Raw genomic sequence first — 20810 nt, forward strand, 5'->3', positions numbered from 1 at the left:
CTAATGTGTCAATGCATTCTCATCATTTCATAGGGCTTCACAAATATTTCTATAGTTAAATACATGAGTACAGAGAAAAATGTACAGGCCAGGTTGTGAATGCCTTTGAGAGTATTTGAAAATGAGCATCTGAGAGTATGTACATACCAATGTAAGTAAAAGGTTCACAAACTAGTCCAAAAAGTATAGTATACTCTGAAATATTGAATGAGACAAATGTATATGTGCATTCCAAAATATAAAAGTGTTATATGCAGCGTGAGGCACTGTTAGAAGGTATCACGCTTACACAGATTACCATGAAATGTACACACTGTCAAAGTCTGGAGATCACTCAAGAGACAGATTTTACCTGACTGACAAATACAAGCTGATACTTTCTAAAGGGTAATTTCCTTTAATTAGCTGTTTTCATGTAAGCAGTGTCTTTCTTGGGGTGGGGATGAGCTTTTCACTATGTGGTTTTGAAACACAAAACTAAAACCTGCTTTGGTTTTATGATTTGCTTTTCTTTTGTTTGTTTTTTTACCATGCAAAAATTTATTCATACATTTTTGACAGTGAGAATTCCAGGATGCAAACAGAAACACAACAATACACTAGTTGATTATCTTCAAGAAGAGATTACTTTGAGTCTGACAAAATTTTGGTCAATCTAAAACATTCACTATAGAAAAAATATTGTGGCACAGAATCTTTCTGTCACCTGCTTTTTAAGTATGGCGAAAAGTAAAGGCAAAAAGAGAGAGAGAAAAAAAGAGGGAAGGCAGATACACTGAGAATCTGCAGTATAGATAATCATACCCTTTATTGGCTAAGTTACATTAAACTGCAACACTGTAAAAACCTGTCAAGGAGAGGAAACAGTAGATTTGTAGAGGTAGTAGAAAGTCTGTAACAGTCAGAAGATGGCTTACAGGAGTGTGTCATGCTAAAAAATCATCATGCTGTTTAAAAAAGCTGATCAAAACCAATTAACTAAATAAATAAGGAACACAAATCATTTTAAATATTATGGTCTAACTGAATGAAAAAATCAATACAATACAATGATAAAGAAGGAACAAGAAAGCCTAGGATTCACATCTGAAAATGGCTGGTCTTTGAGGTTGGCTTTCCCCAACCCACTCCTCCCATTCCTTGTTTAATTATGTGAAAATCTCATTTCTGTGCTATACACAGCATATAATTATTTAAACTGATTTCCCTTACTGTTGTTCTTCATGTAGCTAAATTATGATTGTAACTTTGCTGATTAGTACCCTGGTAATGGCAGCGACAGCACTATCCTCTCCTCTGTCAGGTACGCTGGAAAAAAGGTTCCAGAAAGCAACATTTGCTCTAAATATTAACTATGATTTTCCATATCAGCTTGCATAACAGGAAAAATAAAAAAAAATTACAAATGTACACTACACTTTTGTGCCATTTTGGGTACAGAAGAGATTTTAATAACTAAAACACAAACAAATAGGATAAGCAACTAGCTTTTGTGCATTCCTGAACTGTCATCATTACTTTCATCCAAGAAAAATATGACTCAGAAAGCAACCAAAAAATAAAAAAAGCTAGTGCAAACCCCAAAATGATGATCAATCATTAATCCACACAGCAATTTTGTGTGCATGTGTCTGTGTTTGTGTACACAGTGGAATGTGTCTGGCGACTTCCCTCAAAATAACTTTACAAAACAGTCAATGACAGTCACTTATAAGTATTTGCACAGACATTCCTAACTACACCAGGACTACAGAGAATTCTGGTATACATCTGGTGTAAAAGTATGAGAAAAAATTAGTAAAAAAAATTACATAAGAAAGTTATATTTGCATGTTTGCGAGTGTTGCAAAGTAACAAGAACTGTCAAGTAATTCACAACAAGTAACAAGTAGTAGCCAGAACCAATTATTGACTAGGTTTAAAAACAAACAAACAAAAAAACCCTAAAAAAAACCCAAGCAAACAAACCAAAAAAAAATTGTTAGAACAGAAAAAATCACGCTTTATGGTTTTTGTTTTTTTTTTAAACAAATCTTTGTGTCAGAAGCCCATTTACTACAAAAACAGCACTATTCCATTATCGTATTAAGTAAACTGTTGCTCTCGCCGGTATTAAAGGTTAGCATCATTTCTGTACATGTAAAATTATTGCTTTTTTTGAAAAATATAATTAGCATGCGATTTTTTTTAATCCATTTCCTGCCTTTACAAAATGTTACAATTAAAAAAAAAACCTAGTAAAGCTTTTGCAAAAAAATTTCACAGAACATTTTCTTTCAAGGCAGCAGTAACTTTTGATAATGCATAAAATTATATGTGCAAAATCTGAAACTCTCAGAAATATTACCATCACACATAGTGTCACAGCAATGAGAAAAGAAAATATTTATATCTGTGGAATACATTTTTTTAATTGCTTACACTTCATGGTTTACCAACCTATGTGCCACAACCTCCACCTTGAAAACTTGCATTTAAAAGAGTTACTGTAGAAGAGGTATATAAAGCTCTTTTTCCCCCCTAACACCACCAGTGATCACCAAATACAAGACATGACACATTATATGAACATTAACCTGCCACCACAAAAGAAGTTACTCAGCTTTTCAAAATGTCACCAAGCCCAGAAAGGAAGGGTAACTGGCTTGCCGAACAAAAATACAGGAGTGTACAGTACCCTAAGGGCCTAGGTCAGCCTGAACTTGTTCAGCGACTCCTTTTCTATTAAAAACGTACAGATCAGCGGCTTTAAACAGCTGAATAATTTTTTAAAATGTGCAGACTTCCTTTGTGATCAGGTCAAAGAAAGTAGCCCTGTTACAAAAAAGGTCCTGAGAGTAAAACACCAAAGCCTGTTTTTCTTAGTGTTGAACCAGCTTTTTCTTTTCCAAAGCAGAATATAAGCATTTCTGTGGAAGTGTTTCAATTTCCATATTCACATACTATTAATGGTGCGCAGTCAAGAACAAGAGACTTAGAAATGCAAGTGGTCCCCAACTGTAATGAAACAAACCATTGTAGAATGATGGTCTTTTCTTTAGTCCTTCATCAAGCACTGCTCTCCAAAGCACCAAATGCTACCTCTTTCCCCCTCCCACTCCTCCTTTTTAAAAGTTTACTTTTCCGCATGACAAGCAGTAGCAGTTTCATTAATTAATACTTGTTCGGCCCCCAAATCCACTGCTGTTTTTCAAATGTATCAAATAGTCATTCTGAGCATCAGGGAGGTTTGTTACAGTACTTAAATTCTTCACGCTGTCCAAATCACATACAGTTTAATTATTCCAGTGTCTCAAACTTATCTTGATTAATATAGATGCCTTGCACTGCCACAATGCTTGCCAACTCCACTGTTTATTACAAAGGAAATAAGGAACCATGGGACTGATTAGTACGTCAATTTATATATATCTTGTGTAGCATCTTCATTTATTTTAAAATGATTAACAGTGCAGAGGCATCTCCATTCTAGCAGAGCACTGTTTTCACTCTAGCACAGTGACTCCAGAGATTTGATGGCTTATAGGGAAGTTTTCCAGCTGTTCTTCTATAGGGCTGTTGGGATCATCGTTTTGAGGTTGTCGGAATCGCCGATCAGGGTACTGGGTGTTGTCAAAGGGTACCCGGTGCACACACAGCACATGTGTTTTTAGGTTCCCTTTCTGAGAGGCACCGTATGGACAATATCTGCATTGGAATGGTCTCTCCCCTGCAAGAAAAAAGACAAAGAGAAAAGCTCATTCCTTCCTCTTGTTTTCTAAGTATAATCTTCCTATTAACACTACAGCTCTGCTCTTATTCAGAACCATCATGCATATCTGAGCTACATTTTTTAGCATTATGCACATTAATTTTGACCTAATACATCACAAAGAGTTATTTTTTAATAATCTCCAGTGAGAGCAGAGCATGTCAGGCTCCTATAAACTGTCTGACATACTAGAACAGCAAATAATAGTGACTGAAGGAGCACTTAAGAAAAGGTTAAGAATGGCTGGGAGAGGAAGGACTCCAAAAAGCAGAATTCTGCAGTAACAAAAAGGGATTTATAACTGAACAATTGTTTTGTTTTCTTTTTTAAAGGGGAATTTGAGGGCCACGGAAGGAGAGAGAAAAGACCGGCAAAAGTTTAACACAGCTCTGTCCAAACCTGTGAGGGATTTTTACCAATTTTCATAAATAATTACCATGTTGGAAAAGCAGAAAGGGATATTCTAAAAAATCAAGTGACCTGCAAGATAAAATTGGGAACAAATGGGAGCCTGCAGCTCCCAGGGTAAGCTTTAAAATGACATTCAGAAATCACTGTATGAACAATGCAGTTTACAATCCTGATGACTAAAGCAACATGGCAAGATTAATCTTACATAAATACATTAACCTAAAGCTAAAGTCCGGATGAAGTAAAACAGACCATTTTATATTAGCACGACATAACATACGACACCCATGGAAAATCCCAGCAAGTTTCAAGCTGTGCCTATGGCAGCCTTGGAAATAGCTAAAGAAAGCCCAGCTCTGGTTGACATAATGTATTAAGTGTATCTCTTTTGTTAATAGATTTAGAAAATTCCTAATTAAAGCTGGCCCGAGATTCATGACATTTACCAGTCAAAGTTTGGGGTAAGTCAGAAAGATTTGCAACAAAATTAAAGAAAAAAAAAAGCTGCTGTACAGGCTGCAGTATATTTGAAATGTAGGAAACAGTAACTGAACGAGAGATGTGATAAAACTTCCTTAGTTGGATGCTGAATTTCCTGCAGTAAACTAAGAAAGATGTTTTACATTTTTGCACGGCTACATCATGCCTAAGAGACAGAGCCACAATTCCAAGAGAAAGCACTATCATTAAAACATCTCGCACTGAACCAGCTAGAGATACACTGGGGAACATGGGAGAGGATTCTTCGTGCTGGGGGGAAGGGGGACACATCTTGCCCCAGTTTCTCTGGGTAAGAACTGTAAAGAGGACCCTGGCCTGAGGATGCAATTAGGGGTAATTCTGTAGCACAGCTAAACCAATCAGTACTTGGGAAGGAAGGTTTGCCCTAAAGGTCCAGCTGTAATCCACCCACAGAGAGAGTGCCACCGGTAGCACAGTAACATGAAAGGGGTTAGCATCTTCTCACAAGATATAAAAGTACAGAGGGGGACCAAGGGCTGTGGTGGTGGGTGGGAGAGGCTGACAATTCCCTTCCAAACAGGCCAAGTTAGCAGAATTCTCCTAATTACAGCTTTAAAGAAGACGACCATTCCTAAGGGCCAAATTTTCCTACACTGAGGAGAAATCTCAGCCTTCAGCAAATGTGAATGGAAAGTGGGAGTGTACAATTTCCATCTTAAGAGAAATAGCAAAAAAAGTACATGAGCAGAGATCACACAAAATGTTATTTCTTCACGGTGAGGAAGGAGACATCAAACTTTTGCAGGCAAATGCAGTCACTCTAGATTGGGGAGAGGGAGGCACTGTCACACCCTATAAACACTACAGTGTTTAGGGCACCTCAGTGCTTTTCAATCAGCTTCAGAGAACCATCTGACTTTGTGCCCGCAAAAATATTCAAACACAAATGCCTGCTCACCTGCATTTGCACATGCAAATTCGGTAGACGGCGGTCCATTAATTGATTCATCTGCTAAAAATTGGGAACGGTAAAATTATGCAAATATGTTTTTGCAAGCAGAAAATTAAAAGCTGCTGCTAAAAATCTGGCCCTTAAAGTGTGCACTGCCCCAGCTGGTATGTGATACGCGTGGCATTTTTTAACATGTGGGGATGGGACTATTTCTTCGAAAGGAGGAACTTTGCCATTTAAAATGGTGGGTTCTTCTCTCACGAGTGGAAAAATCACTCCTTTTAAGAAAAGGAGAAGGCTGTCTTAGATAGACAAAACAAAGCTACCAAATCAAAACTGGTTTGCACACCTAATCTCCCTTGTGAGGATTTCACATGTTCTGCTACAAGATGATGGCACCTTGCAGGCTTTTGTACTTATATTTGGAAAAGTCAGTGTTAAATTACTGAAAAATATTGCAATACAGTGACAACTATCAGTTTGGAAAAGGTTGCCTCTTCCAGTTTGCAGATAAGTGGGAAAAAGTTGGGACAAGAGCCGCATTCACAGAAGTCATCTGTGATGTTTGTGAACTAAAGGACATATGGTATATGCATAATACTCATATTCAAGTGCAGCAACCTACATGATTCCTGGATTGTTTGCATTATAATCCACATCCATGAATGAGACAAATTAGGTTGCCATTTATTTGTTCATTATCTATTATTTTGATTAATGGAATTCTTGTTCCCAACATAGCTATTTAAAAATAACATTTGCAATAATGTGAAATGAACTATTAATCATGATCTTAAAAAAACTCAGTAAGGAACTTGGACATGACATTTCATATGTGAGCAAAATGTTATGAACAGGATTTTTAGTTGCCATTTTTAAAATCTGAAAGGTATAAAATAAAGAAGTCAATAGTATTAATAATATTTTTGATATGAACAATTTTTGTCCTGAGTGCTCTAGGCTAGGTAAGGTAGTATAGCAAGAAAGATAAAAACACACTAAAGAAAAAAGCAACCTCCCTCCCCCCCAAAAAATAACCCCCAAATTCTAATAACATAATGCTGCATTTCCCCCTTGGTCCTAACAATCCATTCATCCCCCAGAAGTTTGATGATTTATGGAGGACAGATATTGAACATTACAGGAAACATTTTAAACAGTTATGCTGAAGATAATGAGGGTCCCATGGTTATGCCTTCTTACTGAGGTTGCATGGCCTTCCATTGTAAGACCAATTTTTAAAATGCATTTTAAATGAAAAAAGAAAAGGAGTACTTGTGGCAAGTGATTTCAAGAGCTGTGCTAGCTGTTGACACTGCTGTCATTTTCAAAATGTGATAGCCAGGGGGTTCTAGCACCATAGGAGTAGCAGGACAGAGAGATTTCCAATGACAAATATTTTTCTGGTCAGCAGCTTTTAAAAACTGTTTTTTACTTGTTTGTTTCAGTTGCACAAATTAGCATACTTGAGCAGAGGACTTAATGCCTATGCTTAAAGTACTGTAAAGATGCTTTAATTTACATGTATCATCCCAATTAGATGAGGAGTCATGATCTTGTCATCCATCTTGCAAATCACACCTCCTGAGAGCAACTACTCATCCTTTACAATTTTCTAGAGTATTTTGTTTAAACAAAATATTTGAGCATAGAGCTAAGGATGGGCTGTGAACCCTACAGGGTAGACAATCATGTGTTGTTTTTTAAAATGAAACTGGAAGGGTTAAATGAACAGTAGCTGTGCCAGAAATTGCTATCAATACTAATGCCATTTTTAAGGCAACCTGGATGTTCCAGTGCCATAGAATTCATTGAGACTTTGGCCTTTGAGTACAATGCCACAGGATCCAGTTTACCATTGCTCAACCTTTAAGAAACTCATTGCCTTTAAAGTCATGGTGGTACACAAGTCTGTCTATTCAGAGCGTCACAGTGATTGTTGCAAGAGGGACCTGGTTTCATTTTGCACCCCTCATGTGATTGGTGTGTGCTCCCAGAATTCATGCTTATTGAATCATGTCTTTTGAATGCTGTTTAGTGTATTCCAAATGTGATACATATTCATTGTAGAATATGCAATCTTAATTATGGATATATTCAGATATTTAGCATTTATAAAAATATTCAGAATATTCAACGTTTAATATGGCAGCATTTCAAGCAGATCTGCACGAGTTTGCACTGCCTGTATTGACTCAGGTTATGTAGTGTGTATTCTTTGTCCTTCGTAAAGGATTAGGAACTATATGAGGGTACTTAGGAACTTTATTTGGTGAAAATGTCAATTTGTTTTTAGACGGGGTCATGCAAAAGCAGAGAGAAAGCAGGAAAGAATATTATGACTCAGGCACTCACCTAATTATTTTCTATATTTCATTTGGTTATATTTCTTCATTCATGGTGAGACAAGGAACCCTTATAAAGTTATAGGCAAGGGCCAAAATTGTCAAACTTGGGTGCCTATAGTCTTTATAAAGGAACCTAAGTAAGCAGCCTAATTTTCAGAGGTGGTCAGCAGCTGCAGCTCCCAATAAACTGGTTGCTCACCACCTTAAATTAGGTGCCCAAATATGGATTCAGGCGCCTAATTTTAGACAACCAATTTTAGACTCATTGTGATAGTGCTGGCTTTAAATTATTCTACAAGAAAGTCCCCAAATAATATTAACACTACTGTAAACTGCTACATTTGGGACTGCAGAATCTGCTCTCTCTCTCTTATAAGGGAAGTTATTCAAAAGTTTCATTATTTGAATACAGAAAGGTCAGGGGAACTGTGGTATACAGTCTTACATCAAAATTAATTTTTTTCACTTTAAATAAGTGCTCAAGGGAAGATTTCTTACCTGTAAAGAGGCAACATTTTATGAAATGGATTCTCTTAATGTGAAAAACCTTTATTCTAAAGCTATTGCAAGTGATGGCTACTGGTTTTTGCTGGGAGCAAGTGTATGGCACTGCTGAAAGTTGAATTGACTCTACACTGTAAACTAAGAATAGCTTCATATCCAATAAAAAAAAAACAGTGGAGTGACAATATTTTAATTAGAAAATAATTGTGTTGCCAGAGTGCTGGAAGCATTGTTCTCAATACATTCTATGCTTCTAAAAGTTCCCAGAGTTCCAGGTTGAAATTAAATTATACTCTCTAATACCTTGGGGATTTACAGGTGAAATTTGGGGGAAGCGGGGGAATAAAGTCATTGTTTATTCTGAGGCCACGGACAATAGACGACTGAAAGTTTTCATTTAAATTGACAATGACACTGACAAACTGAAACAAAGGCTGAAATTAAAGAATTATTGTGACAAAAAAGAGGAAGAGAACTATTTGTGGCGGATGGTGAACATACTGGAACCTCTGTGGAAGAGAGACTGAATGGCAATAGACTGAGAAATTGGTACAGCTCACCTCTGCCCAATCCTGTGGAAGCTGTTGGATGTGCTACAACATTTCTCTAATCTGCTACAACCAAGGCAGACCCACACTGACTAAGACTACAATAGCAAACTAAGTTTGCTATGGAAGAAGTTAATCAATAAACTGAGTCACAGCATGAGTTTGCAAAGACAAGTAAGCTGTTACCACAGCTGTTACTCCTAGAAATGACCTTTTTACAATTTGTCTGTGTTTTAAAATAGACTTCCAATTGCAATCTTATTTTTTCTTTCAAAAAGCATTGCCGTCAAAATCTTTGATCTCAGCTATGCCTGGGACAAGTCAAAAAAGGTAAAGAGACGAAAGAGATCCAACAGCACACGTATTTTAAATATGCTTAGGTTTGCTAAATTTATGTTAATAAATTTATGAGAGCTCACCGAAGACCCCCATTGAGCCACACAGTGTTTCACCGTCTGTCAAATACTTTTATCAAGGAGTCATGCCTTTCTACCAATTTAATGGATCATCGACGTTAGCAGAACACTTTTGGACTGAATTCATCTGCAATCTCAATATGTAATTCTCTAATTATGGCATACCATTGCTGTTATACGTTCTCTTCCCGCTGCCCCTCTCATCAAAAATAAGCATCTTCTTTTTGGAACAGGAGTTGCATTTCAGTTTTAAAATTTGAATCGATTCAATTCAAAGCCCTACAATGTATGAATCTTATTACAATCGCTGAGATTTTTTTTTAATCACTAAGGCATACGTTCATTAAATTACTAAAATAGGATTTGTGAGGGGAAGATACTTTACAGTCATGAGGATAAAAATAAAGTCAATGGCATACATGGATTCGTGTTTGTGTTTCTAGTGATGGGTCTCATTGTATTTGATAAAACCCCTTCATAGAAACGTTAAACAAAGTTGCTTCTTATTTTTCTGAAGTTTCTCATATGAATTTATTTTTGATAAAAGGTGGCATGTTGACAACCCTGGAGAGGGAAGTCCTGCGTTTATCCACAGAACAGGAACAGCATGGGTAGCAGCAATTCAGCCCACCTCACAATAACATGGAGAGACCTCTTCTAAAGGGGACAGGGTGGTTCAGTCTCTATGACCCATTCGATCCTTGGTGCCTCTGCTGAGATTACCATCAAAGATACCAATTAGGATCAACTGTGGTGATTGTTGAAGTGATATGAACATCTTCCCACTGAAAAATGGGCTGAGAGCAGCATACCCATTTCACACAGGGTAATGAGCAGTCATCAGATAACAGCAGCTTTTAGTCGCTACTGACCTGGGCTTGGTTTAGCACTAAAAGACAGGTTTTTTTTTGTAGAGATGGCCTTGGCCACCCCAATGGACTGATGGTGGCACAACACACTGCTGTGATGGTGAGTGTGCTTCTAGACTAACCTCTAGCCTTTTTACTCCATAGGCCAACACAATGGAGAAGACTATTAAGAGTCCTCATGAAGAGAGCACGGTATGAACTGCATGAAGCTGTGGTTTCTGATATGACTTCTTGTGGGGATGGTTTTGGATCATGGACTCTAATGACACTTTGGATTAGGTCCTTACATTTAAAAAGGTCTACATTCAGAGCTGGTATGGAATTGCACCTATTTACTCCCAAGCTAAATTTGGCCCACACTGTTTTCAGGGGCTTGGTGGGAAGGGAAGGACTAGAATATTGTGGCAATAAAAAAGAAAAACTGAAAATAGGGAGGAAAAGGGTAAAAAAACATCATTCAAGATAGAAACTTGAGTGAGAACTGTTTATGAGAAGATGAAGCCCACAGCCCACTTGCTAAGGCTGAAGAAGGGACTGGATAGATGAAGTGGTGTTGTTTTATTTTAATACATAAAAAGCCCAATTCAGAGAACTGAAAAGTGTTTGTCAAGACAGGAAACAATGTACATTAGAAACAGGAAAGCACACCACCACACAGAGTCCACAGAAACTGAAAGGTAAGAGCCTTTCAAAGATATCAGCTACAGGATATCACGATAGGAATACTCTTCAGAAAAACACAGACCAAGTGTTATTTGTGTTGTTGCAGTGGATAAATTTTTAGGTGGGTAAAAGCAAATCTCTCTCTCTAGCGATTCTTAAATTATGATCTTACATTTATATACCATTTTGTGCATTATACAATTACCCTTCCCACCCACCCCCAGTACACCGTTAACATCTTTGCTTATGCATTAACTATCTGACCCACAATTAACTGTCTTCTATATGTAACAGTCTTTGGTAAAATGCTAAAAAAGTGTAGGATCTAAAAATCAAAGCAACGCTGTTATTATTTACACATTTGTTGTAAAACAGTCAGTGCTTTACTGATGAGTATCACTGTGCAACTTTTCCCCAGCTAACACATTAAAAACGAAACACCCAATTAATTGTAAAACATACTTGTTTTGGGGCATCTGAGGAGGTGGTGTGAACTTCAGTACCTCGGAGTCCATTAGACTCAAATACCACTGTGGGAACAAGGGGGCTTGTTAACAGATGAACATTCAAGCTTCGTTAGTGTGTGTACATTAGTTGAGACCATTACAGATTAACCACATTCAAAAAAAGACACCAGCTACTAGCCTGTGGCCGGAAAATACCAATTTACCGTAACACTTACTGTAAGAGAGTGTGCTAATGGCAGCCTAGGGGCACTGCCCTTTTTAATTCAGACTTCGGTGCTGAAGAAAGCAATCACTGACAACATTAATTATCAGTGTATGTGTAGAGGGACCCTCTTCTTGCATTACTTACCATTTGGCCTCTGTCATTTTGCATCAGACTGGCTTATGTATGCATCATTCACACTTTTCAAAGAGAACCCGCTAGTCTCACTGTCTCATGTAATGCTTATGAGGTATCTTGACACTGGTAGCTTTAGCTGGCTACGTTCTCAACAGTAGATCATTCTAGGGTAAAAATGGCTGACAGGGATTTTAGAGTTTATAACTGACCAGTCTGAGGAGGATCTGTTTTCATACAAAACTGTTCCAGTCAATAGCAATGATGAAAGAAAACAAAGCCTTATGTTCTGCTGAAAGGGGCTACTCTGATTTCAATTTGTGCTGATGGTAACAGAATTCATTTGCATATTCATTTCCAAGTATCCTACTCTCTAATTAAAATAAAGCATTTGGAAACAGGCTTATCTCAAATGCATTGCAATTTTTGGGAGTGGAGGGAGGGAAGTCAGGTATGGAACACATAGAGAACAAGAGCAATACCAATCAATATCAAAACCTAGGGTATTCCATATTGGAAAGTATTTAAATTATTTAGGTTAGTATGGGAGATAAAACTAAATTCAACATTCTGTTAGTTGGGTTAAAAAATAAAACAAAACAAAAAAACAAAAAACTGGTGAGAAAAGATACCTGTGTGGGACCTCATATGAGTCCGGAAGTGACTGTGCTGGTTAAAGCATTTTCCACATTCTATGCAGACATAGTCTCCTTGGCGTGTTTGTGTCCTAAGCATCCCTGTGGTAGAGAGGAGGGAGAAGAAAGGGAGGGGGAGCGGAAAGTTGAGAAGAAAACATTATGCCAGAAGAAAACATCATTAGTATGTCTAATGTGTCATTATGTGAGGCTACCTTCAGGCCCTGGATGACAACTGTCAGCCTTCATCTAGGCACTGGCTGACAGGCCAGGCACACACAGGACTGCAAGAATGCATAAATTACATTGAATTAAAAAATGCTCCCCATGATGTGCCCGCACCAGGACTGGCATGTCAGGTGTGCGCTTTTCAGAGCAGCTGGATCCACTTTTCAGCCATCACCCAGCTTTGTCAAGCAGTACATCAGGCAAATCAAAGTGACTCCAGCGTGGCGGAGACAAGTCACATGGATAATAGGAAGTGAGCAGAACCAGAGCCCGAATGTCCCCCCCGGGCTGCAATACCTTGGAGACAAATACAGAGTGAGTGGAGCCATCACAAACTGATCAAACCTTTAGCCCTTGCTTACCTGCCTGCCGGTGCTGCTTTGACCTCAGACCTCTGAGGCTCAGACAAAAGACATCTGTGAATGAAAGTGTCATTCTGGACATTTTGAGCTAGTAGCAACACAGCAGCCTTCTACCAGCCCTTGGTAAACATGTTTTCTAGGCCATTAGCATTTGTGGAAAACTACTCAAACCTCTCCTTTTTTTCCAAAGGTCAGTTTACAGTATCTGACTTAAAGGGCTGGTCTTTGTCTTTTTGCTGCTGATCAAAAAAGACACATTTGACTTTTATTGGGCATTCCTTTAAAATGTTTGAACATCTTTTCTATTTTGCTAAGAAGCCCTCCTAAAAAGGAAAGAATTGATGTTTTAATTTACCATTGGAATGCCTTGGCTTTTAAAGCAAATTCTCAGGGGAGTTTCAGTGAAGGTTCAGCTCTTTTTTTTTTTTTAATTGACCAATGCACAGAAAAAAGTAAAAATTCTAACAAAAAAGTGACAATTGTTTTAAAAAGCTAAATTACACTTTTAAATCAATTGCAGCAAGAAACTAGGTTATGTCCAAAACGTATACAGTTGGTGTGATGCCCACAAAACAAAGGGCAAAGAAGATTAGGGACCAGGCTGTCATTCACTCTTTTGCCACGTAAATGATAAATAATAATAATTGACTTCAATAAAATTAGTTCAAAAGACCTGCTGTACAAGTATTTCCTCTCTCTTCATTACAGCACCCCTGAATATGTTCCTAGAGAGAGAATACAGAACCACACTGCTTTACCAAAGCCTAATCCTGTTCACTATTACTCACGTGAAACTCCCAGAGAATCAGTGGAAGTTCTGTGTGAGTAAAGATGAGCAGCATTAAGTTTTACGATTAGGATTAGGCAAAACTCCCATTGATTCCCTGGGAGTTTCAAAGTGAACAGGACTTTCCCCATGATCTATGAAAGATTAAAACAGATTTTCTAGCAGCAGTCTAGCAGATTTTCTGGTTTCTAGCTAACAGACTATAAAAACCCTATTAGCATCTGTCCCCAACAAGACAGAAGTAATTATGGCTGCAATCCGGAGACCGAAGCTACATGCAGTGCTTTACGGAACCCTGATATGTTTTCCCATGAAATCAGTTCTGTTATCTCTAAACCATTCATTTTGAGACTAAGTCAAAATACATCTCGTATAGAGGAAGGACAATCACGTGGTTAAGGCACTGGACTGGGACTCAGAAGACTTGGTTCAATTCCCAGTTTGGCCACTGACTTCTTATGTGGCTTTCAGGGAGACGTTTAATTTCTCAGTGCGCAATTCTCCACCAGTAAAAAGGAGATAACTATATGTCTTTTCTCCCATCCTTTGTGTCTCTCCTCTAGTCAAACTGTAAGCTCTCTGGGGCAGGAATTGGCTCTTACGATGCCTAAGACAACAGACCCCGATCTTGTTGGTGTCTCTAAGTGTTACTGTAGAATAACCAACAACAACTACTGTCACAGCAAGAAAGAACAATTTAGCTTTATTTTCTCATCAATCAACAGATGCCACTCATGTTAAAGTCAATGGGAGTCACTCATTAGGGTCCGATACAGATGATCCTAATGGTCCCGTCCAGCCTTTCAGCCCATTACCCTGGCCCCTTCAGAAACTAAGGCTTGATCCAAAAGCTTCTGAAAACAATGGAAAGACTCACGCTGATGTCAATGGGCTTTAATTCAGGACCTGAAGTTCTTTTGGCTAACCATTCTGGGCCCAATCTTAGGAGTCATGACTGAGTAAAAAGTCCCATTTCAACCAACCTATTGAGGAAATCGGGAATTTTGCTGGAGTAAGGACTGCAGGGTCAGATCTTCTATATTGTGCACTCACCGTAGCTAGTGACAACATTTATTTTGGGTTCAATATTTCTAGCCACATCTTTGCCCCATACCTCTGCCTTAAAGTTTTAGCCAACCTCAGCACCAGAACTGCTAGGTTTTTTGTTTTGTTTTTAAACATGTCTAGCTGTATACAAATAATATTTAGCTAACCAGCAGTGGAAACCAGCCCAGAAAATTTTACATTTTAGTAAGAGGGGAAAACACATCAGTTCACCTCAGAATGAAGATCATATGTGAAAACATTTTAAATGATGGTTAACTGCTGGGTGTTAAGAGTCTAGAGATTTGCCTATTGAACATGACACTTCTAGAAGAGAGGGTCCATTGCAGTATTTTTTTCTTACACAAGGTGAACTCTGCCAGCTAGCTTACTGTACATGAATATGTAACCAAAGAATTCATTTAGCATCTCCCTCTATCCCTTCCGGTTTGCTTTCTGGCTTTTTTTTTTTTTTTTTTTAAAAGATAGAAGAACCGGATTGCTTCCACATATTTTTGTCATTGTTTTATTTCTTTAAGAGAGACATCACAAGCTTTTGGTATTTTAAGGCTTTGTCTTGATGGACACCATTGTCACAACATAGTGCCTCTGTGAGATCATCTCTCAGGATAAACTATAGTTGAATAAGAGGGGGGCAGATGACCACAGGTGTTTGGAAATTAAGTGATACAAATGAAAGTGACCATTTTCATGGGAGCTCCTGTGAAACCAGCACTCAAGAGTTGGTCTCACGGGAATCTCAGGGGAAAGGGTGCACCTGCTGCTGTAATATGTCCTCCCTAGTACCATGATAGTTGTAAATAACCCTATGAATAAAAAAGAAAAATCACCTCTACCAAACTTAAATTTAAAAAAAAACCCTCTTCTCCTTAAGAAGTAATCAAACTATCTAGTCCTTGATGTAAAAGCCCTGATGTCTAATACTAGTACCACAGGAGTACTTTCAACTCTTTTCTCCAAAGAATCGAAGAAACACCAGACTACTAGCAGAATGCAGAACTGTGCACCAGCCTCATGCAAGCAGATACAGCCAATTTAAAATATAAAAGCAAAGGCTACAAACATGCTCCAGCTACAAACATGCTCCAGCACACACCAAAATGCCTGAAATGGAAAATTCTATTGTGATCAAGGCTGATCTACTGCATGAGGTATTGTACTAAATATCCAGAATTAAGAGGCTTAGGAACAACCTATGTGATTGGCAGAACATCCCTAAATTCTTCATAATGGCAACACAATCTCTCTTGCCAAATTGAAGCCTTGTTTGTTGTAATGCATAATAAAGACTCACTGGGATAATTCTGTCCTCGGTTGAGATTGACTGCATGTAATTGAGGGAAGAGTTCTTCTAACAGGTGGGATCCTGTCCCTTTCATGTGCAGCAGTTTTACCTTTAGTCCTCTGAAAAATATACAGCGCCATGCCAATACATTGGTAGTGGCACCAGTGACCTGCAAATTCTATATGGAATGAGCTCAAGAAAGCTATTCAAAGGCTACATACAAGAAAACCAGGCCACAAATTTCTAAAACTTGGCCATTACAAACAGTTCTAGGTTAAGGAACAGATTTCAAAGGCACAAATGGGAGCTAGGCAACCAACACTCACTGAAAGTCGAAGTGCACCGAACTTCCATGTGTGCCTTTGAAAATCTCCCCCAAAGCAGTATTTACACAGTAAAGTCCTACTTCAAAAAACAGTAGATCAGCAAGTAAATATTTCCTATAGAACTCCTCCTCTGCCCCAATATTTTTTGTGCATCTTCTGGTTTCTGCAGCCATTGATGTCAGGTTCATGGCGCTCCTCCTGTTCCTCTCCATCCTGGCAAGCATAGTTGAAAGGGAGCCCATTGTGTCAATCAGATCTATTCCAGGCAGGCTTACATGACTTGATGTTAAATAGTGTCACCAGGAGGTAAGGTACTCAAAGTTGCTAACATTGGCAGAGCTGAATTGGCATTAGCAGCGGTGGAAATTTTTTAGAAAATGTCCCTATGAGCAGAGAGGGACAAATGAAAAATAGTTGGTAGTTAACCAACAAAGTGAGCACATATGACACAAGAACAAGCTACTGTGACAATGTGTTCCTTGAAACGGGGAATGTCCCTGTTCCCCGCCTGCTTTACAAGAACAGGTGCTTTGTGCCAGCTTTTGTAAACCTTTTTACACTCTGGGGCCAACTGAAGGAAACATCAACCAGTCAGGAAGAACACCACCACCCAGCTCTTATCTAGCACTTTTCATACATAGATCTCAAAGCATTTTATGAAGAGAGATAGTACTATTAATCATCAATTGATTAAGCAAAACAGACAACAGGCTATCAAGATGTGCATGTCTAGGACCATTTCTTGAGCAGACTCATGTTGCCAGCCTGCCTCCCAAAAAACCTCTCAACAAGCCCATAACCCAGCAGTATGGGTCTTCTTTCGCTACCCACACCATGACGGCTAAAATCATCATGTACACACCTTCCAGGCATTCCACCAAAACTGTCTCTATGCTGTCCTCTTCCCTAGCTACAACTGTCCCTGGTTTTTCATTTTTAAAATCTAGCAATTCTAACTTGACGAAACAGAAAACATTACACTACTTCCTCCCCTAACAGATGATGTCCCCAGCTCCTTTCAGCTCCATGAGTGAAAATCTTGAGCTCCTATAGTAAAGATCTGACAAAAGGGGTTTTGTCTGAGTTAAATTCGTTTTAGAAAGATTCATGTTGCACTGATCCTACTGAAAGAAAAGTGAAAAAAAATCTTTTATAATTTATAATTTTATAATAATCTTTTAAAATTTATAAAAAGGTTTGTTCCCAGGGCTTTTTCCCCCCCTAAGAGTAAATCTTCAGTTTCCACAGACACAACCAAAATCTGGCAGGAAATCAGAGAGACACAGTGGTGATTAGTTTCAAAACCAAAAAGGTGGTTTTTTTGGAGGGGAGGGGAAGGGTAGAGACAGATGGAAGGAAATTCACGGTACTTTTTTCAATGCTGCTTGTAAAACTACCTTAAAACAAATTAGCCTCTGAACTTTAAATTGGCTATTTATACATATGCTTTTCCTGTCAAAGTAAACTGACAGATACTGTAAAATTAGACACATATAAACAGCCCAAGATAGTCACTTGGAAAATATTACTGTCTTCTTTTCAAAGATATGTACAATAAAGATCTTAGGATTCTTTGTTTAGAAAGATGTGTAAGTATCTCTGTCTGTTCCTGGAAAAACTGTGTAGAGGAAACTGAACAAGATAGCCAAAATAGCATCAGGAGTTAAGCCCTAGAGCATGTTTATTTTGCCCAAAGTGAAAAAGTTATGATCTGTGCCAGGACCAGCGGACCACTAGGATCTTAGTGTGACAGAATATCTGTGTAACTCTAGCCTACTCGAAGCAGTGGGACAAAGGACTAGTAACACTCTACGAGTAAACAAATACGTTTGACCTGTGACAGAAACGTCACGCAGTGTGTGGGAGGAGAATCTACCATACTACTGTACATGAGGAAATCTACTCCAACCCACTCAACACTGATAAAACCACTGCTACTCAGATTAGCAGCAATTATGGCTACATGTACACTACGAGCTAGGGGTGTGTGATTCCCAACTTGTGTACACATTCTCGTGATAGCTCTCACCGAGCTAGCACCAGTATAAACAGTCGTGCAGCTGCAATCACATGGGCAGTGGCAGCACCATGCTAGCTGCTCCAGTACAAACCTGCCTGAACCCCCGGGCATGTCATCAGGCCCACGAGCACATGCTACCCCTGCCACTGCCAGTGCTACAGCAGCTACACGACTATTTTTGGCAAGCTTGCTCAGATGCGAGCTACCATCACAACCCTAAGCTCATAGTGTCGACGTCGCCTACAGGACAAGCAGAAGGACAAAATGGGAAACCAATATAATGAACCAAAACAAAAAGCATTTAGAAGCCTTACCTGCATGATCCAGCACAGGGCTATTGGCACCCCAGGTTTGGTACAATGAAGCAAGGTCCTTTGGAATGTAGGTCTTAAAAAAAATGTCCAAACGTTTCTCATGCCCCTCTGATGCTGGTTCTTGTTTGATGGAGTGTAAAGCTGGAGAAGCTGTGCTAGGCTGAGGCTGCATTAGTGGACTCGCTCTTGCTCCTGTTGTGCAGTTTGCCAATGTCCTCATCTCATTCCCAGCCTTGCTGTGAGATTCCCATTGAGGCACCGACAGATCTTCATGTTTATTGTACTGCTCAGTTTTACACAAAGGGTGATACTGAGGCGGCGGGTTGAATTTGGCTTTTATGGGGTCAGACGCACAATGCTTACTTGAAGGGGGGAAACCTGCACTTCCTTGGGGAATCATATACTTCTCCACCTGTTTACTGTTGGCAGGCTGTGAGGTGAGCCTTGATACGACTGTCTGAGTGGGTGTTAGGCTTCTGCTAAAGCTTCCCGCTTGCATCAGTTTAGCATTTACTTCATATTTAGCTTTAAGCTGAGGCTGTTGTACTGCTATGCTATGTTGCTCCTGGGTATGGTTTGATTTGGGCTGCTTGTACCCATCAAGACCTGATGACCGTGGACCGCAGTGGCCAAATGAATGGCTGTCCTTAGACTGATGTATACTACCAGGCTTTATAGTCATCCCAACAGGGGAAGAATTGCTTTTAGATCCTGGCAACGCACTTGGTACTTGAGTGCGTGTAAACCTGGCAACAGGCAAAGGTGGGCATTCTTTACCACCAAGGGAAGGAGGAGGACCAGTGCGTCCACTTCTTGCCAGAAAAACCAAGTTGTTTTTTATACTCTTGAATCCATTTTGTTGAATCCATGGTGGAGCCATCGAGTTACAGCTGACTTTGTGCCAAATTCTTTTGTGCATCCACAGGACTTCAGGGTAATAGGTCTTATGATTGCAGTAAGGACATGGGTGGACAATCAAATCAGCCTGCGAAGATGAGGTAAAGCCCTTATTGCATGAATCAGCCCTCGTTGATTTTTCACTTAAGTCTAGTGGAACCATTTCTTGTGCCTCTCTACCTTTTTCGAGAACAGGGTGCTCCTTGTGCAAGTCTGAGAAATTTTCTTTAGGGTGACTAGCCTGCTTTTCCAATGAGTTTTTCAAGTCTACTGCTGCATCTAAAGGTGTCTGGCCCACTCCTGAAGCAAAGTCAGCAGTGCTACTGGAGCAAGGAAGCTCTTGGCTGGGTTGAAAAGCTGGCATCTTTAAGTCTGAAGAATTTCTCTGAGCTTCATACTTTGGAAAAGGCCGTTTGATATTGTTTTCCAGGGTAGATACCAAAGTTGATAGCTCTGGTTTAGATTCATTGGCATCTTTTTCTCTGGCATTGTCACTTCCAAATTTAGGAAGCTCTTCTACCCGAGATGTTACCATTGGTGCCCCCTCTTCAGAAAAACTGCAGTGGTATGGCTTTTTACCTGAACAGGACAATCAAAAAACAAAATTACCAACTTATATCAAAACCAAGAAATCAAATTCAAGATTAAAATAAGATACACAGAGAGAGAGAGAGAAGGGGAAAAGAGAAAACTTTAGGAAGTTATTCTGTTATTAGTGTCCTATAAACTAAATGTATTATAAAACCAAGAAAATCATTGTAATAAGACACAATAGCTCAATTTACTTTGAAAGCATCACTCTGAAGTTTGGATAAACTATCTAATGATGCATGTTCGTGACATTTTAAAGGAAGAACAATTTGATAATCCAAACTTGTTAAAATTCAGAGAGTGAGAGAAAGATAAACAAATATGCAGCCATTTAATGCTTAACAAAAATAAAGATAATGGAGCCAGATAAGACTAAACTAGTTAAAGATCTGTCACTGTTTCCATTACAAGCCTCTATTTTCAAAGGGTTTATAACTCAGCCATAAAAATTGGCTCCACACTGAAACCTGGCATATAAAGGTCTCATATAAGTACTGCAGCACATATGGCATATATCATAAATCCTTCTCTTAACAGAGACCTTTGCAATACCCAGGTATAATAAGATGAGC

At 38.9% G+C, this 20810-nt stretch overlaps 1 protein-coding gene across 5 annotated transcripts in view; it reads right to left on the reverse strand.

Annotated features, from left to right (window-relative positions):
* Positions 1–438: 438 nt before the first annotated feature.
* The window catches only part of ZNF516 (zinc finger protein 516), a 130329-nt gene continuing 109957 nt past the window's right edge, over positions 439–20810 (reverse strand). For 4 of the 5 annotated variants that reach the window (XM_074944733.1, XM_074944730.1, XM_074944732.1 and 1 more), the window contains 3 exons: positions 18751–20226; positions 12361–12465; positions 439–3709 (listed from right to left, as the gene is read on the reverse strand). In XM_074944733.1, coding sequence (XP_074800834.1) covers positions 3486–3709; positions 12361–12465; positions 18751–20226 — 1805 coding nt within the window. In that variant the 3' untranslated portion in view covers positions 439–3485. Of the gene's footprint in view, positions 3710–11386; positions 11455–12360; positions 12466–18750; positions 20227–20810 lie in introns of all 5 variants that reach the window. The other variant, XM_074944734.1, reaches the window with a different exon arrangement.

Source organism: Natator depressus, chromosome 2 (assembly GCF_965152275.1).
Source record: "Natator depressus isolate rNatDep1 chromosome 2, rNatDep2.hap1, whole genome shotgun sequence".
Classification (NCBI taxonomy): domain Eukaryota; kingdom Metazoa; phylum Chordata; order Testudines; family Cheloniidae; genus Natator; species Natator depressus.